General features: G+C 52.0%; 1 protein-coding gene across 1 annotated transcript; it reads left to right on the top strand.

The window, feature by feature from the left end:
• On the top strand, positions 1 to 26131 carry LAMTOR1 (late endosomal/lysosomal adaptor, MAPK and MTOR activator 1). Its single transcript, XM_037913095.2, has 5 exons — positions 1 to 256; positions 15786 to 15931; positions 20856 to 20933; positions 21799 to 21925; positions 25358 to 26131. Exons 1-5 carry the CDS (start codon positions 215 to 217, stop codon positions 25448 to 25450), a joined length of 486 nt encoding a protein of 161 aa, XP_037769023.1. The 5' UTR covers positions 1 to 214; the 3' UTR covers positions 25451 to 26131.
• The last annotated feature ends 1816 nt before the right edge of the window (positions 26132 to 27947 follow it).

The raw sequence follows: 27947 nt of genomic DNA, 5'->3' as shown, positions 1-27947 counted from the left end.
CGCGCTCGCCATTGGCGCTCCGAGTCACGTGTCCGGAAGCGGCGAACGGGAAGGGCGAGTGAGCGGCTGCCCCCCTCCCTGCCCGCAGGGTTGTTTGTTGGCTGGAGGGGCGGGCGCCGCTGCTCATGTGATCGGCGCGGCAGGGCCCGAGCCGGACACCGTACCGCGTCCCTCCCCTCCCCCTCCCCGCAGACCGGCCCCGCCGCGCCCGGCCATGGGGTGCTGCTACAGCAGCGAGAACGAGGCCACCGACCAGGTGAGGGGCGGCGGGGGGGCCCCGGGGATGGGGCGGGGGAGGCCTGGCTGCCCAGGAGGGGGGGCCGCGGGTAGGGTGTGTGGAGGGCGGGCCCTGGGAGGGGCCAAGTGGGGGTCCCTGGGAGGCGGGAGGGGCTAGGCGGGGGGGTCCAGGGCAGGGGGTCACTGGGGGGGAGGGGCTAGGCGGGGGGGGGGTCCAGGGCAGGGGGTCACTGGGGGGGAGGGGCTAGGTGGGGGTATTGGGGGGGATCCCTGGGAGGCGGGAGGGGCTAGGCGGGGGGGTCCAGGGCAGGGGGTCACTGGGGGGGAGGGGCTAGGCGGGGGGGTCCAGGGCAGGGGGTCACTGGGGGGGAGGGGCTAGGTGGGGGTATTGGGGGGGATCCCTGGGATGCAGGAGGGGCTAGGTGGGGGGTCCAGGAGTGGGGGTCACTGAGGGGTCTTTGGGCAGGTTCAGGGTGTCAGGCGAAGCAGAGCTGTGGTGAGGAGGGGAGAGAGCAAGGGGCTGGAGGAGAAGAATGACCGGGGGCCACAGTCGCTAGGGAAGCAAAGGGTCAGAGAAGAGCTGGGGGTAGGGGTGGAGCCTGCTGTGGAAGAAGAGGGCCTGGGGAGAAGGTGAGTGAGGGTTGGGGAGAGGGTGTTCCCTTGCCAGGCTGTGACTCTCCAGATATGGGGTCACTCTCCCTGCCTATTGGGAGTCCAAGCGGCATTGTGTTTGCTGACTGGCCTGACCTCTTTCCAGGGGAGGAACCAAGCGGGGGAAGAAGGTCCCAGTGTGTAACAGGGAGTAGGGGATCTGGGAGAGTAGGTATTTCATAGGACGGGGGAAGAGAAGTTGCTTTCTGTCTGTCCTTTCCCCAGGTGGGTTTGGGTGGGGAGGGCATGGGAGTCAGGGTGTCTGTGGGGAGAGGGGTCCATTGGGAATGGTCTGTTACAAACCAGCTGAAGAATTCTGTGCCTGATGAGGATCTGCAACCATCCTTTTGGAAGGTTCCTGGGGTTGGTTCCCCAGCATCTGAACTCAAATGGTCCCTCTGGGGAAGGCAGAGGGCAAAGGCAGGACACTAACTGGTCTGTCCGGTTCCTGGGAAACTTCTTTGGTTCGTGGGCTCCTGGGTGGGGGAGGGAATCTGCCTCTGTCTTATGATTTGGCTTAGCTAATGAGTTACCAGTTCCAGGAAATGGGAAGCCAACTCTTTCCAGGGGAAATTACTGCCCTTGGGGCCATTTGTCACCCTGTTTGGACTGGGTTTAATGGCTATCTCCAGCCAGCAGCCATGGGTCTCCAATAGTACGCAGTCTCATACTGGTGATGGGTTGGGAATGAGTTACGGAGCCTTTCTCCTCCAAAATCACTAGTGCAAATTAGCACAGTCAGTCAGGTCCCATCTGGTGGTGGCTGGTTCGTGAGCTATGCAGAAGGCTTAGCAACCTCATTGAAATGTCCACTGGACTGCAGTTGACCTCCAAAAACCTACCAGCATAATTAATACTGTAACTGTTCCCCCTGCTGCCGGTTTCCGCAGAAAGGCCATAGATAGAATGAACCATGGAAACTGAATTTCCATCTCATGCTCACAGCTGGTTTTCCCAGATTGGAGCTGAGCCAGCGGGCAGGGTGTGGGACTGTGTCCCATGCTGTCTCCATTAGGTGGCTAAAGTGCTGTTCACCTGCCGCTTTTCACCATCTGGAAATGCACCCCCATGCACATGAGACTTTGGAGGACCACAAACAGCCACTCCAGGGGGTTTATGGCATGTCTCATTCTTTGGCCTGTTCCAAACCATAATGACTCAATCTCTGTATTTTGTCCATCAGTGACTCTAGATCCAATGTAACTGGGTACCAGGGTATCCCTTGGGAGTTTCTGTGTTGTTGAAACATTCATCAGTATGTTTTTGTAAGGGCCTGAGGCTAGACACACTTTTGGAAAGAAGTCACTAAAGATCTCAGAAAATGCTTGGTTTGTGAAGACTGTCTCTTGCCAGAAAGATGATAAAGGAGGGGCCTGGAGGGTGGGGTGAGAAATGGAAGAGATTCCCCACCCTGGGGCTGATTTTGTTGCCTGCAAAGCCAAGGGCCTCCATCATATTCTTAGGAAATGGGGCCTTACGGACTTGCAGTGAGCTCCCCACTAGGGGATGACTGGAGGGAGGATTTGGGCCAGGAATGAGGGCCAACCCTTGGGACTAGTGAGGGGGTGTGTCAAAAGGCATGGATGGAGCTTGGCCTCATCCCCTGGGCTTTAAAGGACATGGCTGGGTTATTAGGAGTTAAGATTTAACAGTGTGGGCTCAGAATGTGTTTGCTAACCAACATATTCGAGAACTTGCAGGGCAGGGCAGGCTTTAACACGTGCTACGGTGTTTAAACTGAAGTCTAGGCACTCCTCTAGGCTTCTACTCAACCAGCTTAACGCGCGCTAAGCACAGCTTGCCTTGCCTATGTTAGCGTTCTCGAGCGCGCTCGCTAAGACTTTCCACCAACAGCCCTTTAAACCCTAGTCTAGACAGAGCCCTGGCTGCTGATGTAGGGCAAAGAGATTCAGGCCTTGTCTCCGCTCAGGTGGTCAGTAACGACGTAGCTACGTCAAAGCCCTGTTGTGGGTGTGTTGTACTAGTGTATGCCCAGAGCAGCAGGTGAGTGAGGCTGTCCTGGTGTGGGAATGAGAACCAGTCATTCTGCCTTCAGAAACTTTCGCAACAGTGGACAGGCAGGTGCGACTAAAATGATCTACTGAATTCCACAGTCCTCTTCCGTCTAGCTCTGTCTCATCCCCAATTGCCGTTCATCGGTTCTCAGCCCAGGCGTCACTACACGCAGCCATCCAGTGGAAGCCAAAAGGTTGTGGAGTTGCCCGTAGGACAGCTATTAATAGATGAACTTTAGTGAAAGAGTCTCATCCTTGGCCACTGAGTGAGCAGCTGCTCCTCAGGCTTTGATTACTTCCCCAACTGATGCTCCCTGTCCCTGGGCCTTGGGGGTCTAAAGGGAATCTTCTGTTTTCGAGTGCGTGTTAAAACGGTTTACTTTTGCTGGGGTACACAGCAGTCACCTGCTGAGAATGCAGCAGAATCACCACATTCAGCCACGGAGAACTGGCTTTTTTGCAGTACATGGCAGACTGGATCTGAAATCAGGTACAGAAGCCTAGAAATAAGAGTAGAGGCTTATGGGATGCTTCATGCCCCACCTGCTCTGGTCAGTGTCAGATTATTCCCTGCAGTGTAGTTGCTCCCATCTTGCCCAGTCTAATCTAAGGGCTTGTTTTGAGTAGGATGTGGCTAGCATGTGTTGGCCAGAATTGGTCTTTTCCCTTAGTCACATGAAAACTCAATTGTCTCAAGCAATGGAGTTGTCACGGCTTCACCTAGGACACTAGTGTCCAGCTGACCAGATCTCCTCCTTAGGAAAGTTCTCCCTGAGATTCAGCGTAAATCTTCTTTCATGTCATTATTTTAGCCCTGAGGAATCACCATGGAAATGTATCCGGCCAGGCACTCACCCTTTGCCGTGATTAAAAGCCAAGGCAGCTTAGTTGATTGGTTGAGTCAGACGTGCCGGACAAATGGATGAGTAGAACTTCCCATGGCATCTTTAGTCTGGGGTTGTAACCCCAGGTGCCTCTGCGTTCCTGTCCCTCCTGGGGTTTACACCGTTCAAATAGTTGTTTTGCATTTATCATGTGAAACCACGGCAGACCACTCCCCCTTCCCCCCGCACCCTCTCATTTAGCCAAGCTGTGCGCACTTATGTCTGGCTCCTTCTCCCATTGAAGGAAATGGCAAAGCTTTCGTGAATCTGGCCTTTAGTCTTTGATCTCGCCTCATAAACTAGCCTCTCCCTTAATCACCTTGTTCTCCTCTCTGTCAATCTTTCCGGCGTTGTCCAGACCGGAATGCAATCTCATTGGAACTGTACAGACTGGGGTGCTGGGGACTAAGTGTAAGACGCATTAATCCCACAGGTACCGAATGCAAAATGCGGCACCAGCCGTGAACTAAGGGTGTAAACAGGTGCAGAGGACTAGCCAGGCAGGTGTCGACAGACTTCTCTATTGTTCTTCAGACTCTCGGCCTTCATCTCTAAAACAGACAAATCTCCGGCTGGGCAAAACCTCTCCAAACTGTGAGGTGAGCATTACAGATGTCTTCCTGAGTTTGCAGAAGGCCTGAAACAGGAGCTCTGAGGTGTGAGCTGTCCCAGGCCTATCTCAAGGGCCACTGGCACTTTACGGTAAGCTCTTTCACAGCTCAGCTGAGCATGGGAGGAAGGAGAGGGAGGAGCGTGCTATGAAGAGCTACACCAGTGTTTCGCAAGTGAGGAAGAGGAAAGCCTAGTTACAGAGGCACAAAGGAGGTCTGAGATAAGATGGGTAGGTCTAGTGTGGGGTATGATTGCTTCAAACCCTCTTCTTACAGGTGGCTCAGCTGTGGAAGCTTGGCCTTGGGGGCTGACCGGCTCCTCTGATGCTGCAGGCCTCTAATCACCCACTGGCTGCTCCAGACCAGGGATTTCTAAGGCGCCCGTTGCTGTGCTAAGGTGGTGCTGTTCCCTCCTCACGCTGGGATGCTGCCTGGGGACTGTGCTGCAAGCCTGCCTAGCCAAGGGTAGCTCAGCCCTGCTCTCCCATGCAGCACAGCAAAGCGGAGAATCCCCCGCCATCCTGAAGATGGGGAACGTGATGGCGAAGAGTTGCTGATGCGTTTGTCTGTAGTAGCTTGACAGCTGACACTCTGCAGGAGCCTGAGCTCGGCTGCCTGGTGGTTCAGAATCTTCCTTCTCCATCTGTCAGGTTCTTGGAAATAATTTGAATTGAATCCAGAAGTCAGTCCAGCCTCCAGGCTGGAGGAAGCTGACTCATGGGAATTAGAGCAGAAAAGGATCTAACAGTTCATCTGGTCCAACTCCCTGCAAATGCAGGACTGATCCCTACAGCATGAATTCCCCCTCTGACCTCATCCCTCATCTAACCCAAGTTCCACTGACCTCCCCGCTCCTTGGTGTCTACACCTCTTAGCTACCTGCCTCTTTCTCCCTTAGACATTGCTCAGCCAAGCTGATGTGTTTAGCTAGCTTCACCTTCCTTCCTAGGGTCCCTCCTGCTCTCTGATCACGTAGGCGCTCTTCTGCAATTTCAGTGGTTTCCTGGTAATGAGGTGCCCTGTGGTAGTTGCCTGCTTCTGCAGGGCCAATCCTGAACGAATGCCAATGCGGTGGTGCTGCTGGCAGTGGGCAGATGCCACTGGTAGCTAGCACGAAGCTGGAGGGGAAGGGAAAAAGACAAAGCTTGAAGCAAGGCTAGTCGATGCTATAGTGAGCTGTCATAGACCTGAAAATGGATATTCTTCTTACAGCTTGACTGTGGGGTTTGATTTTCCAGTTTACACTATGAATCCATCTGCAGCAGTATCCACTGAGCCTTAGAGAGGCGGAGAATATAATGCAATACCATGCTACCAGGTGGGGAAGGGAGAGGGGAATGTTCACCCCTGGACATTGTTTATGCTGACCATATAATATAGAAAGGAGTACTTGTGGCACCTTAGAGGCTAACGTGCATCTGATGAAGTGAGCTGTAGCTCACGAAAGCTTATGCTCAAATAAATTTGTTAGCCTCTAAGGTGCCACAAGCACTCCTGTTCTTTTTGCGGATACAGACTAACACGGCTGCTACTCTGAAACATATTATATAGAAGACATTAAATTCTCCATCTGCAGTATTGGACTCTGCACCCTGTGGCAGGGAGTTCCACAGGTAAGGGAGTTAGAGGCACATCTGCCTTTCTGTCCCTGGTTCAGAGGAGAGTCATGGAGTTCAGTAGCTCACTGTCTAATGTGAACAGCTTTTATTTTTCAGCTGAGATTCAGTTAAAAACAGAGATCCAAATTCTTGGACAGCAGTTCTCAACCAGGGGTCTGGAGCCCCTGGGAGGCCTTGAGTAGGTTTCCAGAGGCCCTCCAAGCAGGGCCAGCATTATACTCACTGCGGCCCAGAGCGGAAAGCTGAAGCCCCACCACCTGGGGCTGAAGCCGAAGCCTGAGCAATGTTGGGGTGGGGGTGGGGGCTCAGAAAGAAAAAGGATGAGAACCCCTGTTCTAGGACAGTGGTTTTCAAACTGTGGGTCGCGGCATGTAAGGTGCTGGCTTGCCTTGCTCTGGTCAGCACCGCTGACCAGGACATTAAAAATCCCGTTGGCGGTGCTGCCCGGCTAAGGCAAGCTAGTCCCTACCTGTTCTGACACTGCGCTGTACCCCGGAAGCAGCCAGCAGCGGGTCCGGCTTATAGGCAGGGGGGCCACGGGGACCTGTCCCCGAGCACCAGCTCCGCATTCACATTGGCCAGCAACCGGCCAATGGAAACTTGGGGGGACCGTGCCTGCAGGCGAAAGTAGGGCGGAGCCGCTTGTGCACCTCCACCTAGGAGCCAGACCTGCTGCTGGCCGCTTTTGGGGTGCAGCACGGTTTGTGGTGCACCCCGGTTGCACTGCTGACCGGGAGCCACCATAGGTAAGTCCACGCCCCAGCCCTGAGCCCCCAAACCTGGAACCCCTTCCTGCACCCCAAACCCCTCATCCCCAGCCCCACCCCAGAGCGTGCACCCCCAGCCCAGAGCTCTGACCCCCTCCTGCACCCTGACCACCAGCACAGAGCCTCCTCCCACACCCTGAACACCTCATTCCTGATCCCACCCCGCAGCCCTCACCCCCGCACGCCAACTCTCTGCCTGAGCCCCTCCCACACCCCAAACCCCTCATCCCCAGCTCCGGTGGGTCGCGAGCATCAACAATTTTCTTCAACTGGATCCTCAGAAGAAAAGTTTGAAAACCACTGGCCTGGGACACCTAAAATCAGGGAAGCTGTGCTGAATTTTTAGAGAAGTGCAAGCGCCCCCTTGTGGGCAATACTTCATCCGGGAAGTCTGCACTTTAATTGCAATTCAGCAGGGCTCACATGTTAGTCAGCTGCTGGGGAGAAGGGTGCTGGAATTTCTAGGAGGGCGCTTTCCCTGGGCTCCATCTCCTCTCTGCCTCTGGCTAGTCATTGTCTGATACCTCTGAATTTCTGCATGCCTCTAGTCACTGAAGGAGCTTTCTGCCTTGTCCTCGGCTACTTCCAGCAGGGTGAGAGGGGGTCTCATACTTGCAATTGGCTTTTCCAAGCCCTGAGCCGGAGATCACCTGTATGTATAATTTAGGGCACAGTGAATGGGACTCATCAGTGTCAGTGGTGAGAAACATGCGTAATGAGCCCCCCGGCAGTGACCTCCCAGGGACCCTTCCCAGCAAAAGCCACGGGGTAGGAGCTGGCTCTTCTAATGACTGCGGAAAAGGCCCTTTCTGAAGGCAGAGCTCCCTGGGGAAGGAGGCTGGGATAGTGCCAGCGTGAGCCCTCGAGGTGCTCCCGCTGTCTTATGCTAACAAGATTGAAACTGCGGAGAGAGGAAACCTGAGCACCCCTCTGGAGCAGGGTGCAGAAAATTCTGCTCCACAGAGCAGCTGCACCAGTTGGTTTAGAAACTGATCTAGTTTGTGTAGATGGAGCTTGAGGAAGCCAGGTGAGAGCCGGATGGCCCCCTGGGGAGGTCAGAGGAGGTCTTACGGGAGAGCAGGGAAGGAAAAACAGATGAGTGATCTTGTCCAGCTTCCCCTCCCTCAGAACACAACAGGCCCAGCCTGTCGCTGAGGATCACCCAGGTGTCCGTTCTGGGCGGAGGGACTGCCTCACTGACATCCCGATTGTTCCCTTGGTGGCTGCCCGCTCTGCCTCTGAGCTCCTGGGGAGAGGGAGCTGCTGCCCCAGGTGCTGTGAACACTGCACCTGGCTCCCCTTGCTGCTGCCACTGCCTGGCCAGTCTCCTTTTCACTCTTCTCCTTCCCCAACCCCAGCCGTGCTGTCTAGCAGCCGCAAGCTCGGTTGCTGGGCTCCCAGGGGTTTTGGCTTCCCTCCCTGAGTTAGCCCCTAGCTGCCCATTGCTTAATCCCTCCCTCACTTATCTCCCTTTCCTCACCCAGCAGTCAGTCTCCCAGCCCCAAGCAACAGGCCTGATCCCAGTGAGGGCTGAGATCTGGGAGTGAAGGATGGTTTGTGTGGGCACTGAGTTCCAAGTTGGTGGAGGAAGAAACTGGGGGTGTGGTTACTACACTGTCGGTCTCTCTGTCTGCCAGGGGAGGGGGAAATCTCCCCCTCCCAGATCTGAACACAGCGAGGAAGGAAAATTTTGCTGCATCGGATTTGATGGGCTGTTGAACAAATCGGACCACAGTCAACACAGGCAAAAGGGCTTGGATTGCATTCCACAGGAGCAGTTTGGCGTCAGTGTCTCTTCCCAGTGCTGAGTGGCCTTTCCTGAAGCCCGTGATCCGCTTGCTAGCGGGTGTGCGCAGCTCTGCCCCAACGGCTCTCGAGGCAGAGGAGTGTGTCCAGTTAGAACGGCAGCATGTAGTCTGACTCACTCTGGGTGTTTGATATCCGTCCCCAGAGACCTGGGGAAGCTTGGCGTGGGGCCTGAGATGGTGGTAATCCTGACGAGCAGGTTGTGCCCTTTCTTTTGGTGGTTGGCTCATCCGTCATGCACATCCTCGGTGGGATGTACTGTCATTACAGCTCCCCTTCTCCCCTTGCTAGGGGTGGGACATCTGCCCACAGGCCCAGTTGCTGCTGATTAACCTGGCTTGCTTCAACAAGGTCATCAGAACCTAGATGTGGGGCAGTCCCATCCCAGGCTGCCCAACTCCCAGTGGTAGAGGGACCCGAGGGGCCGGTATTTAAATTGTTGGTGCCGCTGGATGTGAACTATTAAGTTAGAAGTGGAAAAAGCCCATTGGGGCATCTCCCAGCGAGCGCCGGATTGTTCCATGCAGTTTGCTCTCCAGCGTCTTGTTCCACAGTCTCGGAGCTCAGGCTGACACATGCTTTACATTTCCCTTTCTTCAGTTTTTCCTCTACTCCTAATTACAGGTTAGTGTCTCACCCCAAATTCCATATGCCCTTCAGAGCTTACCAGTGCTTCTAGCTGGCTGTCTCCTGGCTCCATGTTGTTTTTGTGGGGCGAGGTACACGTCTAATCGTGTATTAATCAGATTAATTTGACACCAGCAGTACAGCTGCCTGTTCTGCCCTGTGCTGACTGCAGGAGTGGCCCCGCTGGATATTTACAAGGGTTTTATCCAGCCTTCTTTCAGCTGTCTCCATGCCTTGCCTTAGAAAGATGTTCTTCGCCATCTAAACTCTCTGCAGTGTAATGTCGGAAGCCCTGTCTAGACTAAGGAAATCAGTCATGTTTAAAACATAAAATTGTAGGACTGAAATGACCTCGAAGATTTCTTGAGATCCCGTCCCCTGCACTCAAGGCAGGACTATCTAGACCATCCACCGTGTTAACTAGCCCTTTTGAAACACTACTTTACAACCGGTGTAAGTAGTTGAACACCCTAAAATATGTTATCTGGTCATGGCTGACCCTAGGACAACCCTTCTCCCCAGTCTAGACAGGGCTGTCTTATTGCCCGTAACTGCCCTGGTCTGATTCAGATTCCCACCATGCATTCCCTTGCGTATACGTAGGCTTCTCTCAGATATGTGGGTGCCTTTGCTTAACCGTGTGATCTGCTTATGTGCATAAGAATTACAGGTCCCCGAGACAGCCTGTTATCTCCAGGAGTGGCTACTCCGACTAGCTGCATTCCTCGCTGTTATAGGCCTTGGATCAGCCAACAAGTGAGGCCCCCTCTCCCTGGGGGATACTTCCCCATTTGAATCAGTGGAGGAACTCTGGGGAGGGCCCCCACCTGCTGGCCCTGGGATGTGCTCTCCACAGCCTGCAAGGCTGACCTGGCAGGGGTGGCTGCAGGGATAGCAGGAAAGGGAGGCTCTTGGTTCATTGCTTGTTGGGATGGTGCTGTTGGTGGGTTGGGGCATCCTTACATTTTAACGAGTCGGTTCTAATTGAGAGTGATGGGCTGGTACCAATCAGAGTAGAACAAAGTAGCAGAGAGCAGGCATGCTGTTCTCGACTGCACAATCACTCCGGAGCAGCTGGCAAAAGACTCGTCATTTCTTTAAATAGCTGCTGGCCCATGTGGGGAAGCAGGTGATGTAACTGGGACTCTCACCAAACATGGCTGCTATCAAACCTTCGGAGGTTAGCAGAGATTCTTGGGTAGTTGTGTTCCCTAAAGGCCTCACTTTGGGGAACGGCCTACCCAGCTTCTGGACATGTTTGGGGAGCCAGCTCCTAGTCATGCTTACTGGTGGGGCACACTGTTCTGTATCCAAGCTAGAATGAGCCCAAGAAACAGGGTGGATTCATGTAAATCAGCAAGCAGGAAACTTTTAAAATCAATTTTAATCTTGCTTTGCATTTGTATTTTTGAGTTTTTTGCCAAAAGAGGCTGATTCTTGTTGACTGGTAGAACTTGGTACTTTTTGCTATACTCTCTCGACACACTTATTTAAGAACTTATGTAGACTAACATCAGTTTACCCTCTGATCCCACTGAGGGTTACCAAAAGAAACTACACCATCTGCTCAAGAAACTCCCTGAAAAAGCACAAGAACAAATCCGCACAGACACACCCCTGGAACCCTGACCTGGGGTATTCTATCTGCTACCCAAGATCCATAAACCTGGAAATCCTGGACGCCCCCATCTCAGGCATTGGCACCCTGACAGCAGGATTGTCTGGCTATGTAGACTCCCTCCTCAGGCCCTACGCTACCAGCACTCCCAGCTATCTTCGAGACACCACTGACTTCCTGAGGAAACTACGATCCTTCGGTGATCTTCCTGAAAACACCATCCTGGCCACTATGGATGTAGAAGCCCTCTACACCAACATTCCACACAAAGATGGACTACAATCTGTCAGGAACAGTATCCCTGATAATGTCACGGCAAACCTGGTGGCTGAACTTTGTGACTTTGTCCTCACCCATAACTATTTCACATTTGGGGACAATGTATATCGTCAAATCAGCAGCACTGCTATGGGTACCCGCATGGCCCCACAGTATGCCAACGTTTTTATGGCTGACTTAGAACAACGCTTCCTCAGCTCTTGTCCCCTTATGCCCCTACTCTGCTTGCGCTACATTGATGACATCTTCATCATCTGGACCCATGGAAAAGAAGCCCTTGAGGAACTCCACCATGATCTCAACAATTTCCATCCCACAATCAACCTCAGCCTGGACCAGTCCACACAAGAGATCCACTTCCTGGACACTACGGTGCTAATAAGCGATGGTCACATAAACACCACCCTATACCAGAAACCTACTGACCCCTATACATACCTACATGCCTTCAGCTTTCATCCAGACCACACCACAAGATCCATTGCCTACAGCCAAACTCTATGATACAACCACATTTGCTCCAACCCCTCAGACAGAGACAAACACCTACAAGATCTCTATCAAGCGTTCTTACAACTACAATACCCACCTGCTGAAGTGAAGAAACAGATTGACAGAGCCAGAAGAGTACCCAGAAGTCACCTACTACAGGACAGGACCAACAAAGAAAATAACAGAACGCCAGTAGCCGTCACCTTCAGCCCCCAACTAAAACCTCTCCAACGCATCATCAAGGATCTACAACCTGTCCTGAAGGACGACCCATCACTCTCACAGATCTTGGGAGACAGGCCAGTCCTTGCTTACAGACAGCCCCCAACCTGAAGCAAATACTCCCGAGCATCCACACAACAGAATCACTAACCCAAGAACCTATCCTCGCAACAAAGCCTGTTGCCAACTGTGTCCACAGATCTATTCAGGGGACACCGTCATTGGGCCTAATCACATCAGCCACACTATCAGAGGCTCGTTCACCTGCGCATCTACCAATGTGATCTATGCCATCATGTGCCAGCAATGCCCCTCTGCCATGTACATTGGGCAAACTGGACAGTCTCTAAGTAAAAGAATAAATGGACACAAATCAGATGTCAAGAATTATAACATTCAAAAACCAGTCGGAGAACACTTCAATCTCTTTGGTCACTCGATTACAGACCTAAAAGTTGCAATTCTTCAATAAAAAAACTTCAAAACCAGACTCCAACAAGAGACTGCTGAATTGGAATTAGTTTGCAAACTGGATACAATTAACTTAGGCTTGAATAGAGACTGGGAGTGGATGGGTTATTACACAAAGTAAAACTATTTCCCCTTGTTTGTTTCCCCTCCTACTGTTCTTGTAAACAGCTGGAAATGGCCCATCTTGATTATCACTACAAAAGGTCGGTCCTCCCCCCCCCCCCCCCCCCCCCCCCCCCCCCCCCCCCACTCTCCTGCTGGTAATAGCTCACCTTACCTGATCACTCTCGTTCCAGTGTGTATGGTAACACCCATTGTTTCATGTTCTCTGTGTATATAAAATCTCCCCACTGTATTTTCCACTGTGTGCATCTGATGAAGTGAGCTGTAGCTCACGAAAGCTTATGCTCTAATAAATTTGTTAGTCTCTAAGGTACCCCAAGTACTCCTTTTCTTTTTATCAGGTTATTCAGTGTCCTAGTTTTTACTCTGTTACAGTAGAAGATAGTGAATAACACTTAATTTTTTTTCTGTGTTGAGCTGCATTGGGATGGAATTGGAATTCAGTTAATTCCGTAAACAATATTTTCAAATTGTTTGTATTCAATAAAACTACTTTGAATGTCCTGGATACATAAGAGGAAAAAGTAAGTGTCAAAACCTCTTTTGCGCTTACAGCTCCTTTTAATGAAAGGAAATATGGTATTAACTGTAGTTACGGAATTTCACTGTTTCTGGTCACCCTGTTCTGCAAGTTTTTATAGCTGGCAGGTCTCATCTCTCTCACCTTGTTTCTGCTCTGAGATTGGCAGAGGGAAAACAAGCTTTCTGCCTTTTCAACCCCCAATAGGTTTCTGGACTTTGAATGAACTGGTCATTGAACTGCATTAGTTGAATGAGCTGAACTGATGAGAATATTCTCTGCATCTCCACAAGTGGCGACTGCTGTCAAAAACTGGTTTAATGCTTCAGCAAACTTTGGTTCCTGGTGCTTCGCCAGTGATTTCCACCAGTTCAGTGGTTTGAGTTTGGCAGCAAATGTGCTGTTTTTGGATATTTTTTTAATGCTTTGAACAAGTTTACATTGTAAAGTGTCATAATTTCACATTTAATTTTAAATAGGGTTATTTTTTAGTATTGAAATAAACATTTTTTTTTAAATCAGTGTTTGCCTGCCTAGGCAGTGTCAGAGGAAGGAGGAAATGTCTCCATGTGAGACAGTCTGTGCTTCCTAGAGCTGTTTTCATTGGCGAATGCGAGATCTGGGATTACGATGCAGTTTTGTATGCTGGGAGGGATCTCCCCTCCCCTCCTCTTGGGTCCTGTACAGTGTTCCCTCTAATTTTTCCCATCCATGTCCAGAATGAATTTTGTTATGTGCACCAATATGGAGGTGATATGTAACGCCTGACCTCCATATTGGTGTACATAGCAAAATTCATCTGGTGGGGATAGGGCCGAGGGGTTCAGAGTGTGGGAGGGAGCTCGGCTGTTAGGGTGCAGGGGTGAGAGGGCTCCGGCTGGGGGTGAGGGGTTTGGTGTGCAGGAGGGTGCTCCAGGGCTATGTAAAGGAGAAAGGATCCCCCGCCCCAACAGCACCTGGGCTGGGGGCGGGGAGACGAGGTCCCTCTCCCTACTGTGGCAGTTCCGAGGCTGGGGCCACAGGATAGGTGCCCCTCTCCTGGCAAGTGCGGGCCAGGGGAGGGGCGCCCCGGTCATGGCTGGGTCAGGGCTGGGGGCCAGGCTAGGTGGGCCACAGCAGCTTGGGGGCCAGGCTAGGTTGGGGCCGGAGGAGGGGCGCCCCTCCCCTGGCTGCAACAGGTCCCCCGGGCGGGTTCTCTGAGCGCCTCCGTGACGTGAAGAAGGCTGCTGCATGGCCGTGCAGCTTACAGGGAACTTGGGTCCTGTACTATTAGGGCTGCCAACCCCCCAGGAATGAAAGATTAATCTTGAATTCAAGATTATGTCCTGTGATGAAACCTCCAGGAATACAGCCAGCCAAAATTGGCAGCCCTATACTGGATACTGCTTCCAGATCACTCCTGCGCTGCATCCCTCTGAGCCTAGCAGGAGAAGGGAATCTGGCTGCTGGAGCTTTGGTTGTCGCTGTACAGGCTGGGACTCCCTGGCCAGCTGGTCTGTTCCAACAGGCTTTCCATAGAAGCAGCATCGGTGCCAGCAATGTGGCTGGCACAAGGACTGGACTGACGTGGGGCTAGTGGAGCTTTTCATTCGTAAGCCCCCAGCCCAGGTGCTCAATGAAAGTTAGAACCATCTGTTAGCTTAGGTGAAACAAGTTGATGATCTCCATCCAGGTGGGGACACATCCATTGAATCGGGGGACAGGGAGGCTTGCTCTCTTGATGCCCATGCTGTATCTGAGCTGTGGGTTCTGGACTTGAGTCTCCAGAGCTGTCAGCTGACCCCTTTTAGCTCAAATCACTGACTGAGACCGGGTCTACAATTGCTGATACAGTGATGTCTGTTAGAGGGGTGATGGGGTTTTTTTAAGCAACACTTCACACAGGCGAAAGCGCTAACATTGACCCAGCAAAAGAGTTGGGTGTATTTATACTGGCAAAACCCTCAAAGGAGTTACTCCAGATCACTGCCCCTCCTGAGTGGCTTAGATAAGCAGTGATCGTCTGTAACATCCCGTCTGGTTGGCCACGACCGCTCCTGTAGCCTCCTAGACAAATTCAGACTGGAAATAAGGCATAAATTTATAATAATTTATAGTGAGGGCGATTAACCATTGGAACAGTTTACCAAGGTACATGGTGTATTCTCCATCACTGGCAGTTGTTATATCAAGACTGGCTGTTTTTCTAGAAGGTCTGCTCTAGGGATTATTTGGGGGACAGTTCTCTGGCCTGTTATGCAGGCGGTCAAACTAGATCAGTGGTTCTCAACCTGTTTACCATTATGGGCCACATACGCAGCTCCCTAAGTTACGTGGGCCGCATCCACACAATATATATACTGCCTGTATGGCCCGGAGGATGTCACGTGGGCCGCAGCTGTGTGCTGATTGGGCCGTGGGTTGAGAACCACTGGACAAGATGGTCAGTGTTTATCAGGCCTGGGAGTGGATGAACCTCCCTGGGGACTGCATGGTTCATTACTGGCAGTGGGGGCAGCCTGTTTTTTCCAGTTGCATTGGTGTGGATTGCAAAGATCTTCAGGTACCCAGAGAGCATGAGGGTAGCTTTCTTCCTGCCACTGAAGCGGATCTTGGGGGGCTGCTAGAGAAAATGGCCCCGGCAGGAGGTAGGATGGCAAAGTGATTCTGGTGGCAAGGAGAGAGGCATTGGACGTGTTGGGGTGGTCGATGTAATCCATATATAAATGTCCTTTGTATAAAGTAACCCATTCAAGTGGCTCTGGGAGGGTTGCTTCAGGATCTAAGCTGTTACTCGCATCTGGAACAGGTGAGTTTCCTCTGAAACCAGAGCTGATTCTCCTACTCCCCTTCCTCCTCACCAGGAAGAGGAGACGAAGCGGCTGCTGGAGCCTGCTGTCAGCCCCCCGAACAAGGTGTTAAATGGAGCTGAACAAAATTATCACAGCCTCCCGTCAGCCCGCACGGATGAGCAGGCCATGCTGTCGTCCATCCTCGCCAAGACGGCCACGTAAGTCACAGCGTGGAGCCGCACCCCTGCTTGTGGGGTAGAGGTGTATGCTGGCTTGTGGGGCCGTAGTGGAGGGGCCTCTTCTGGCAGCAGCCAGGGCATGTGCCAACAAGGTGCTTTCCTCTGCCGAGTCAGGGAGCCTGAAGCTAACGGATGGCCGAGTGCTCGGACATTACTCCCATGTCTCTCTGTGGCAGGTTACTTAGTTTGGTGTCAAAATGCTATCAGGACACGTTATCCTAGCATGTTGTGGCCTGGTGGTTGGAGCCAGGACTGTAGGTTCTGGCTTCACCTCTGCCACTGACTTGTGTGGTCTTGAGTATGTCACTTAACCTCGCTGTGGCTCGGTTTCCCTGTGTAGCCAATGGGAGACGGAGAGAGGTTGCCACCTATAGGGGAAGTCGCATTGACTGATGAATAGAGCACTGGGCTGGGAAAGAACAGGTTAAAGACTAGTAAGATAAGTTAAATGTATTCATGTCGGCAGGGCCTGATGGAATTCACCACCGGGTACATAAGGAACTAGCTGAAGCAATCTCACAACCATTGCTAATCATCTTTGAGGACTCATGGAGGATGGGTGACATCCCAGAGGACAGGAAGAGGGCAAACATAGTACTGGTTTTCAAAAAGAGGAACAAAAATGACCTGGAGGATTATAGATTGGTCAGCCTAACTTCAATACCTGGGAAGATACTGCAACAAATTAATAAACAATCAATTTGTAAGCACCTAGAATATAATAGGATTATAAGGAATAGCCAACATGGACTTGTCAAGAACAAATTATGCCAAGCTAACCTAATTTCCTCCTTTGCCAGAGTAACTTGCCTAGTGGATAGGGAGGGAAGCAGTAGTGGTGATAGATCTTGATTTTAGTAAGGCTTTTGACACAGCCCCATGTGATATTCTCATAAGCAAACTAGGGAAATGTGGTCTAGATGAAATTACTATAATATGGGACACAACTGGTTGAAAGACCACACTCAGAGTAGTTATCAGTGGTTCATTGTCAAAATGGGAGGACTGGTATCTAGTGAGGTCTCGTGGGGTTCAGTCATCGGCCCGGAACTACTCAATATTTGCACTGATGACTTGAATAATTGAGTAGTGTGTATGCTTATAAAATTTCCAGATGACACCAAGCTGGGAAGAGTTGTAAGCACTTTGCGGGGCAGGGTTAGAATTCAAAAGGACCTTCTCAAATCAGAATTGGTCTGAAATCAACAAGAGGAAATAGAGTAAAGACAAGTGCAAAGTACTTCACGTAGGGAGGAACAATCAAATGCATAACTACAAAACAGAGAATAGCTGGCTAGGTGTAATACTTCTGAAAAGGATCCTAGAAGGTTATGGTGGATCAGAAATTGAGTGTTGTAACTGAAACACATTGTTGACTCATTCAAGAATTACATTAGCCTTTTTTTGTATGTAAGAGACAGTAGGTAATTGTCCCCCTCTACTCAGCAGTAGTGAAGCCTCAGCTGGAGTACTGTGTCCGCTGAAACACACCTGCTCAATGACAATTCCCCAGTAGGTCTCAAAATGTAACGAAGCAGTTTCTAATCCATTGAATGTGTACCGTGTTAAATTTTATATTGAACTAGTTTTGTAATCAAAATGTCGTGCGGCACAAAGTCAAAGGCTTTACAGAAATCGAAATATGTTATGTCAACATTATTACCTTTATCAACCAACTTTGTAATATTTTTTTATATCAAATTAGTTTGACAAGATTTATTTTCCCTGAACTGATGATTTGCATTAATTAAGTTACCCTCCTTCAGTTCATAATTAATTGAGTCCTGTATCAACTGCTCCAATATCTTACCCAGGACTGATGTCAGGCTGACAGGCCTATAATTACCCAAGTCATCCCATTTAGCCTTTTTAAAAATTGGCCCAACATTAGCTTTCTTCCAGTCTTCTAGAACTTCCTCAGTGCTCTGACTTACTGAAAGATCAACATTAATGGTCTAGCGAACTCCTCAGCCAGACCTTTTAAAACTCTTGGAAGCAAGTTATCTGGACCAGTTGACTTAAAAATGTTTGTCTTTAGTAGCTTCTGGTTTAACATCCTGCAGAGATACTAGTGGAATGGACAGTATATTATCTGCATCATCTGTCTTCCCCCAAATACAGAAGAGACATATTTATTGAACATCTCTGCCTATTCTGTATTAATATAGATAATTCTACTATTTCCATCTAGCAACTGACCAGTACCATTGTCAGGATTCTTTTTGTTCCTAATATATATTTTTAAAAATCTTTCTTACTGTCCTTAACTTTGCTGGCCATAGATTTCCCCTGTTGTCCCTTGGCTTCCCTTATCAATTGTCTACAATTCCTAACTTCTGACTTATATTCATTACTCTCAGCTTCCCCTTTCTTCCATTTGTTATATATACTTTACAGAAGCCCAACCTGCTCTGCTTCAGAATGGCATCCTTACTACTTTATGGAGGCTTAAATTGTGCAGAACACGGAAATTGTGCAAAGACCCTACAGTTCTCTGTAACTTCCCCTCTGACTGAAACACAGCCTTCCAAGCTGGGTCAGACCAAGCCCCTGGCATGTGTAGTGCCTGACTCTGATGATGACAAACACCTGTCCTCACAGCATATGCTAATAGGCTGCCGAGCTCCTTGAGTGTACGGAAGGGAGTTCTAACCCAGCAGAGGTGCCCATCTTTGTCTCAGTCTAGCTATAATGTAGTCTCCAAGGCGCTTTACCATCAAAAGCAACAACTGTAGACAATGCATCAAATATGACTCCATTGTGGGCTACAAAACTAGGGCTGATTTGGCTCATCGCACTGTGTCTGGAGGAGGATTTTATAGCTACAGAGCGTAGTTACTGAAGGTTCTAGACCATTTCTGCTTGGTAAGCAGGGTATACTTGCTTGATCGCCAGCTACCATGAGACCAGCTGCGGGGATAAGGCAGCAGAGTGGCTGAGCTTGGATCTGCGCTGTTCACACAGGCGCTCACGGTCCCCCAAGAGCAGGCTCTCTGCAGGAATCACTGGGCGGGATTCTCTGGCCTGCTTCCTGCAGGAGGTTGGACTGGATGGTCGTGCTGGCCTGGATCTGTGAATCTCTTCTACAGTCCTGGCCACGGTGCGAGAACTAACCAGGTCTGGGAGTCAGGAACCTCTGAGCCCCTCTGGCCTTGGCGAGTTGCTTAATTCTTCCCTACCCATCTGTAAAATGGAGGGAATCTGAAGATGGTCCTGGCTCAAAGGAAAGCTTGCACTGGGTTTAAAGCACCCCCACCCCCGTGCTGCAAGCCGCCAGTGTAGGAATGCAGGGGCCAAGGGGTGTAATATGGTCACAGGCTCCAAATCAGTGCACAGGCATCCCTTTGCTTTCCCCACTAGCTGCAGGTGGCAGAAAAGCCCTGTTAAGAGGATGTCAGGGACTGAGCCTTGGTACTGAGCTCCCTCTTAGTAAGGAACTAGATAATGGGAGCTCGTCACTTCCCATCTATACCTTAGCACCTTCCATCTGAGGATCTCAAAGCGCTTACTCCTCACAACCCTTGTAAGGGAGAGAGAAGGATCGCCCCCACTTTGCAGTTGGGAAGCTGAGGCAGAGGTTAAGTGACGTGCCCAAGGTTACAGCATTAGGCTGTGTCAGAGGCTGGAGCAGAACCCAGGTCTCCTGACTCCTAGTGCGCTGCTTTAGCCATCGAGGGCTGCAGGCTGAGGCTGACTCCAGAGCTAGTGAGAAGTGCGGTCAGCTCAGTGACGCATCCATGCAGTGAGCTCATGGACTGGAATGGGTCTCACTGTGAGTCAGCCACTTCCATGCCACTTGAAGACACTTAGCTTCATAGAATCATAGAATATCAGGGTTGGAAGAGACCTCAGGAGGTCATCCAGTCCAACCCCCTGCTCAAAACAGGACCCACCCCAACTGATGAGGTGGCTCTGCAGGCTGGGGTGTTTGGGGTGCAGGAGGGTGCTCCAGGTTGGGACCGAGGGGTTCAGAGGGCAGGAGGGGGCTCTGGGCTGAGGCAGGGAGTTGAGGTGCAGGGTGGGGGATTCAGGGGTACAGGCTCCGGGTGGTGCTTACCTCAAGCAGCTCCCAGAAGCAGTGGCATGTCCCTTCTCCAACTCTTATGCAGAGGTGTGGCCAGGCGGCTCTCCACACTGTCCTGTCTGCAGGCGCCAGCCCCGCAGCTCCCAGAAGCAGTGGTTCGCAGCCAATGGGAGCTACAGGGGGCAGCACTTGAGGCGGAAGCAGCATGCGGAGAGCCCCATGGCTGCCCCTATGTGTTGGAGCTGAAGCGGGGACTTGCTGCTGCTTCCGGGAGAAGCGCAGCAAGCCCCTGACCCTGCTTCCCAGCTGGAGCTCAAGGGCCAGATTAAAAGGCCTGACGGGCCGGATGTGGCCCATGGGCTGTAGTTTGCCCACCCCTGGTTTATACCTATCTCTGACACTGCTCCAGTCATGTGTGTTTCCCCACTCAGTCTCTGTTATTCCAGTCACATCCTAGTTCTTTGACTGTGCCAGGATGTCCAGTTCTTCCTGCTTGTTTCCCAGGGTGCTTGCGTTCATGTACAGGCACCTAGGATAACTAGCTGATTGCCCTGCTTTCTCATTATGAATCAGGAGGCCTCCCCTGTTGCACCCCCCTCCTTGTGTTTCCTCGCAGTATCCCACTTGCCCACTTACTGCAGGGCTTAGGTCACCGTCCCCCTTAGATCATCATCCCTTAATAGAACCAAGCTGGCCCTGCCACATCAGGGATGCTGCCCCCATCTTCAAGGGGGAGGGTATTCACCAACTGTGGTGCCTGGCACCGGCGAGTGTTTGCTCCAAGGGCGTGGGTGGGCCGCGATGGCTCAGGGAGTTGGGGCAGGAGACGAGAGCCACCCACTAACAGCAGCCGAACCTGCATCTTGTATCTTTCCCCAGTAACATCATTGATGTGTCGGCTGCAGATTCCCAGGGAATGGAGCAGCATGAGTACATGGACAGAGCCAGGCAATACAGGTAATGGACTGTTCCGGTGCGGGATGACTGGGGCTTTGTGCGAGAGGATCCCCCAGGGCTGCCCAGTTGTAGGCGGAAGAACTGGTGGTGTAATGCGCCCTGCGTTCCATCCATTACTTGCTCCCGAGGCACTGGGGGGAGCAGTGGGTGCCTGGCCAGGGAATCCCAGCTGCGTGTCCCGGGGCTGCCCTAGGGTAGTGGGGAGGCATCTGAACGTGCCAGCAAAACCTAATGTGTGACAGGAGACGTGGCACCTCGTGAGGAGTGGGGGAGAAGGTCTGCTCCCATCTAGCAACCCACATCCCCTCATGCCAAAGAAGCCAAAGATTGCACTGGCCTGCCTTCCTTGGGCCCCTTTACAGCGTGTTGTGATACTGGTGAGACCCAGGCCCTGCCGTCTTCCATCAACTGCTGTCCAACCCACTTCCGCAAAAGCTCAGCTCTACTGGTGTCTTCCTGATGGAAGCAAAGGCCCCAGGTTCCCTGAGCCATCTAGCTCTACCCTAATGAACTGGGTATTTGGCAGCTACGCTTGGCTGGCCCTCGGGACAGGCCTCGTGTGCCGGGCATTGGGATGTTTAAATACTGCTCCTGCGTGAATAATGTCTGTGTTCCCCGTCTGAGGGAAAGACGGGGAGGCTCCAAGTGGGCCCCCTCCACAGCTGGAAGGCTGGTTGGGTGTGCGATACCCCCCCAGCGATCCCCTTCCTGGGACTGTCCCCACATTGTGTGAGCACAGTCAGACTCCGTGTGACCCGCGTCCCTTTCCCTCGGGCTGCCCTGCAGGGGGGCGCTGACTGCACTGCAGGGGCCTCTGCCCGCTGGGAGCTCACTGCCGGCTCTCTCTGCTCTCCCCTGGCTCTAGCACGCGACTGGCGATGCTGAGTAACAACCTGACGCATTGGAAGAAGCTCCCACCTCTGCCGTCTCTGACCAGCCAACCGCATCAAGTGCTAGCGAGCGAGACTGTCCCCTATCCAGACTTGCAGCAGGTGAGGAGCCTGGGGCGTGCCCTCCCTCGTGCCAGGCAGGGATACCAAAGACCTTCGAGTGCCCTTGCCCGTCCCAGGGCCAGGCAGGCTGGCTCCCTGCCCCTTCCCCTGTGGTCTGTTCAGTTCTAACGCTCCAAGCACAGGGGATCGCCCTGGGAGATGATTCCTCTGTCCCAGAGATCTTGCTCTTGGCAAGCTTTCCCTCAGACTCCGCCTCAATTTTCCTTTGCTCGGTTTCATCCCATTCCTAGTTTTACTACATGAAAGCCAAACTTTCCTCTCCTTCCCGGCTGGTTACACCACCCCAGTACTGGGTGGTGGCCCTGCTCCTCTTTAGATGCTTTGTCCAAGCTCTACAGATCCTGTTTCTGCTCATCCCTCCTGTCGTTCCCCCCCCCCGCCCCAAACTTCAAAATGTGGATCTTCTGACTGTAAAAGTTGCACCGTGGCCTCAGGGTTCCTGTCCACTGCAGGTCAGATTTGTGCAGTTGAAAAGTTAGACGGCTCCGACTGCTGTCGCCACACACTGCCCTGGGATGGGAGCGCCAAGGTGGGCTGCTTGTGCCTCACGTCCGCTGGTGCAGGCTGTGCAGAGTCCAGGACTGTCAGTGGGTTTGCGCAGGTGTAACGGGAACTGGGCAAACGATTCTCTCGCTGATGCCCAAGAAGGAACAGACCCCAAAGCTGGATTGGCTCAACAGGACGAAGAGGAAAAACGCTGAGGTCGCTCGTCAGCACCTCAGACCTGCTCCGTGTGTGTGACTTGAAGCTGGCAGAGTTAAGGCGGTCCTGTTTCGGTGCCTTCCCAAACAGCATTTCCGTTGCTGTCTAGGTCAGAACACGAGAACCAGTGTGATGCGAATGCCGTGGTGGCAGCGCAACCCTCCATCGGCCACATTGGCCCGGCTAGTAAAGCACGTGGGGTTGGGCAGAATGACGCCAGCTGTCCCTGCACTGCCTGAGCCCAGCTGAGCGTGTAAAAACATCCTGGGTTTTAGATGGCCCCTACGGACACATTAGCATTTTAAACCACACGTGCCCATGCATCCGTGCATGGAGTAGTGGCACGCCAGCTGCCCCGGCACGTAGCGGGTTTTATTCCCTTCCCAGCTGGCTCAGTAAATCACTGTGCACTGCCGGTGCCCCCCAGCATGCCTGCTGCCTAGTGCCTATGGATTTCTCTTGATCTGTACTTGGGCACAAGCACACAAGGAGACCGCATAGTCTCTCCTTTCTAAGCCCCGCTGCTACTTGCCACCAGCTGAGGCTGGCTAGCGGGAGTGAGGTGCTGGCTTGTTAAGGGCCAGGGTTCAGGAATGTAGACACTTTCTTCCACCGAGCCCTCTTGCCATCAGCTCAGCTAAGCAATGGGCATGACCTCACTGATTAGCCGGGACTTCTAGAACTACAGACACGCTGAGTCCGTCCCACCTCGGGCTCTGCTCTAAGCGGATTTCCTACCTCACCAGGGTTTGGCCGGTAACTGGACGGGAACAAATGGTGGTGCCATCTTAGGAGATGGCATTTGTTGTGCGTCGGTTCTGAATCAGTCCTCCAGCACGGAGTAAGCGGCGCTGCTGGAGACGTGTCCTTGGGGATAAGTTAAAAACACTGCGGCTTTGACAAAAAATGGGCCGTGTGAGTGTTGGCGCCGATGTCCAGGGCGAATTCCAACTCTGGCAACTGCTTCCAGTTCCATTTGGATACATTGTCCCCTCCCATCCTGTGCTGTCCTGTGCAGAACTAAATAGCTGCCCCATCCCACTCCAGAGGCAGCTGCATTCTTGTCGTGTGTGAATGCACTCCCTGGGGAAAGCTTGTAAGTCGGTAAAGCCCTTGGGATGAAACGCTTAATTTTCCCATAGATAATCTTCCAAACTAAGTTGCTGCTGTTCCTTGGAAACGTAGCTCCAATGGAGTAGCAAGCTGCCATGGGATGTAGTGTCCATAGTGAGCACACCTCTTGAATTTGGTTCCAAGATCCCATCACCTTGGAGGTCTCTCTCCCTTTAGTGGTGGTTGGAGGTTCTCTAAAACGAGCCTCTGGGCACTGAACTGTCCGCTAGTTTTGTGTGATGTGGGGTCAGTGTGGTTTACCACTGGAGCTGTTGAAAAGCTCCTGCCAAAAATCATGATAGTCTGTTTTTTTTTTACTATCAACACAATGTCTTGCAGCAAATGTCTGCTTTCTGTGGGCAACTTCAGCTCTTGTTTAAAAAGTCAGAGACCTGAAAACCAAAACTTCCTATTCAGAAATGTCTAAACATGATTTGACGCTTTTTGATCAACACAGTGTTTTGCAATTCCCAAATCAGCATCTTTCTCTTAATTCTGTTTGATGCTAAACTGCATTCTTCTGAGCTCCCACAGTGTCTTATGGGAGTTGTAGTTTGGTGCCTTGTACCCCCATTTTCCTCTGTGGGCTGAACTCCTGGGCTGGACTACATTTCCCAAGATGCATCACAGGGGGGTCAGCAAGAGGGAAGACTGATGCATCATGGGAAATGTAGTCTCACCAGGCAAGCCAGACAATGGAGGCACCCAAACTGTAACTCCCATGAGGCTGTTCAGATGGACCCAGTCTAATGTCAACCTGACTTGAAACCAACCTGGCGATTTGGTGTGACAAATGGAAGTGTTTTCATTTGAGCTGACGCAATGGGATGTTCACTCTGGTTTCTGGCACAGCTGAATTTTTCCAGGGGGCAGGAGGGACGCTTGTTCTGACCAGCTCCACTAACCACCGGTAGAAGACTCTCAAACTGCTGCAAGCCCTAGAAGTTAAAGTGCGCGTCCGGTCAGCTTTGTGACTAATGCCTTGGGTGGGTTCTCCTTTCCCACAGTTCTAGGGAGCTCCGGAGGCCTCTTGGGCCGGTAGCCACATGGAAACCCTGCTTCAGTTGCCATTTCTGGAAGGTGGGGGATGGGGAGGAGCATACAGTGGGGCATCCCCGATTCAGAGCTTTGTGGGGCGATCCTGGCGTTGCCGTGGCCAATGGTAGCCCCAGGTTTGTTTGTTTGCCTTCACTGCGGCAGAGTGTGAATGCTATTGGATCGCATGCATGCGTCCGGAAGGGGAAAGGTGATCTCTGCGCAGGGAGCGCACAGCTGGGCTCCCTGCCTCTGGGCTGGAGCCATCTTCACGCCCGCTGGGGCCTTAGGCTTTCCAGTCTGTCTATAAATGGAACATCCCTGGGGAAAAGGTGGCTCTTTGTGACGGGGGCGGCCGGAGCATGGGCAGTGCCGACTTCCCCCGTGCTGCCCTTCCGGTGTGCCGCAGCCTAGACTGGCTTGCTCAGCGGCCCCTGCTGAGATGAAGATGGTGGGGGGGGGCTCTTCGGGACGGGAGCCAGTGGCTGTAATGGCTTTAGCTGGTGGGTGATCCCCCTCCGAGCTGTCACTCACGCTGCTGCCCCTGGTTCTTGCCCACAGGTCTCCCGGATAGCCGCCTATGCCTTCAGTGCGCTCTCGCAGATCCGAGTGGACGCGAAAGAAGAACTGGTTGTACAGTTTGGGATCCCGTGAGCACGCTCGCCCGAGAGCACCTCTTTCACTTGTTTTTTTCTTTGCTTTTTTTCCTCCCTTCAATCGGCGTCTCGCCGCTACGGAACTTGTACATAGCCCAGATGACCGACTAATCACAAAGGAGACAATAACCACCACTTAGGCCAGCCTGCTCCAGGCTTTCCCTTTCTCTTGTGTGGGTGGGGCAGGCCAGGCCAGCATAGATGGGTTGGGGGGAGGGGCTTTATCACATAGGAAGCCTTTATTGCACAGTGTTGACCACAAAGAGAAGAATCTCTCTAGTCACTGGAGCGGCCCTGGGGAAGGAGTAGGGGTAGCGCGGCCGCCTGGCTCTTCAGTCAAGGCAGATGGCAGTATTTGTACCTAGTTGCCACCTGTAATATTATCGGTTGGGGGAGGGGGAAATGGTTGCGTTCACGGTGACACATTGGAAATTCACCCTGCGTAGCATTGGTTTAAAAGCTTTCCCACGACGATCATGGTTAGTTTCAGGGGTGGGGCAGGACCGAGTTATATTTTTAAAGGACACACCGCAACAAATCGTGGCTGCCGGGGTCTGAGGCTCTGCTCGCAGGACTGGCTGTTTCTAACACCACTTGTTTTTACATGGTTGAACCTTTGTATTTTAATTTTTTTTTTTTTTTTTTTTTGGGCCATAATAGATAAAATACATTCATCCAACCCCCCAGTCTCCTCTGTCCCTTCTTTTCAAGCCACATCCCAGGAGCTTGTGTGGAGATCTTGGGTGAGAAGGAGCTGGCAGGGTCTGCCAGGAGGATCTGGTCTTGTCATCAAGCATAGAATCATAGAATACCAGGGTTGGAAGGGACCTCAGGAGGTCATCTAGTCCAACCCCTTGCTCAAAGCAGGATCAATCCCCAACTAAATCATCCAGCCAGGGCTTTGTCAAGCCTGACCTTAAAAACCTCTAAAGAAGAAGATTCCACCAACTCCCTAGGTAACCCATTCCAGTGCTTCACCATCCACCTAGGTAGTGTTTCCTAATATCCAACCTAAACCTCCCCAACTGCAACTTGAGAGCATTACTCCTCGTTCTGTCATCTGCTACCACTGAGAACAGTCTAGATCCATCCTCTTTGGAACCCCCTTTCAGGTAGTTGAAAGCAGCTATCAAATCCCCCCTCATTCTTCTCTTCTGCAGACTAAATAATCCCAGTTCCCTCAGCAATAATGGAGCTTGGAACCAGTTAGTGGCCTGGGTTGTGGTCACACACATGCGATGGGCTGTGATTTAGTAGAGGGGTGGAACAACCCAGCTCCATTGCCGGCACTGTCTGACTTGGTCTCCCTCCCTCACCTTGCACCGTTGACTTGTTCCCTGAGCTCTCTGCGATAAGCTCTTATAAACGCTAAGACTTCCAGCCGCATGGTGGTGACGAACGCCCCTGGTATAATTCATACTTGAGGCCCTACCAAATTCACAGCCATGAAAAACATGTCATGGACTGTGAAATCTGGTCTACCCCCATGAAATCTGGTCTTTTTGTGTGCTTTTACCCTATACTATACAGATTTCATGGGGGAGACCAGAGTTTATCAAATTGCGGGTCCTGACCCAAAAGGGAGTTTCAGGGGGATCACAAGGTTATTTTAGGGGTGTTGCCACCCTTACTTCTGTGCTGCCTTCAGAGCTGGGCAGCCAGAGAGCAGCGGCTGTTAGCCGGGTGCCCAGCTCTGAAGGCAGCTCCCCTCCAGCAGCAGCCCAGAAGGAAGGGTGGCAATACCAGACCAGGCCTCCCTCACTTCTGCACTGCTGCTGTCAGAGCTGGGTGGCCGGAGAGTGGTGGCTGCTGACCGAGGGCCCAGCTCTGCAGGCAGCAGCGCAGAAGTGAGGGTGACAATACCAGACCGGGTCTTTGCCTTTAGAGCTGGGATCTTGGCCACCGCTCTCCAGCTGCCCAGCTCTGAAGGCAGCACCGCCGCCAGCAGCAGTCAGAAGTAAGGGTAGCAGTACCACCACCCCCCCCCCCCCTTATACTCTGTGCGTCAGGACCCCTACAATTACAACACCATGAAATTTCAGATTTAAATAGCTGAAATCATGAAATTTACTATTTTTAAAATCCTATGGTTGTGAAATTGATGAAAATGGACCATGAATTTTGTAGGGCCCTATTCGTACGGAGTCCTTTCCTGCAGCCCTGTGTTCATGAGTGCTACTTGGCTCAGCTTGTATCAAATGTGAATTGCCTGGCAAAGATGTCTCAACTGTGTTGACCAAAGGTGTCAGGAATGGTCTCCCGTGCAGAGTGGTGGATCTCTCCCTGCGGCTCTGGGTCTTGCATTCCCACCCACGGACCAGCAGGACTTCTCAGGGATGTACTTGTCTCTGCTAATGCCCTAGGGGCGTGACTCCCTCGTAGGTACTGACCCAGGGCCTACCTGGGCCAAGGCATGCTGTGTGGCTGGAGGTGCACTCTCCCAGACGAGATGGCCACCTGTCACTGAAGAGACCACTGAGTGCACAAGAGATGAG

The sequence above is a fragment of the Chelonia mydas genome, chromosome 1 (genome assembly GCF_015237465.2).
Source record: "Chelonia mydas isolate rCheMyd1 chromosome 1, rCheMyd1.pri.v2, whole genome shotgun sequence".
NCBI lineage: Eukaryota > Metazoa > Chordata > Testudines > Cheloniidae > Chelonia > Chelonia mydas.
The sequence above is the reverse complement of the archived record's forward strand: the minus strand, read 5'-3'. Positions and strand labels throughout refer to the sequence as shown.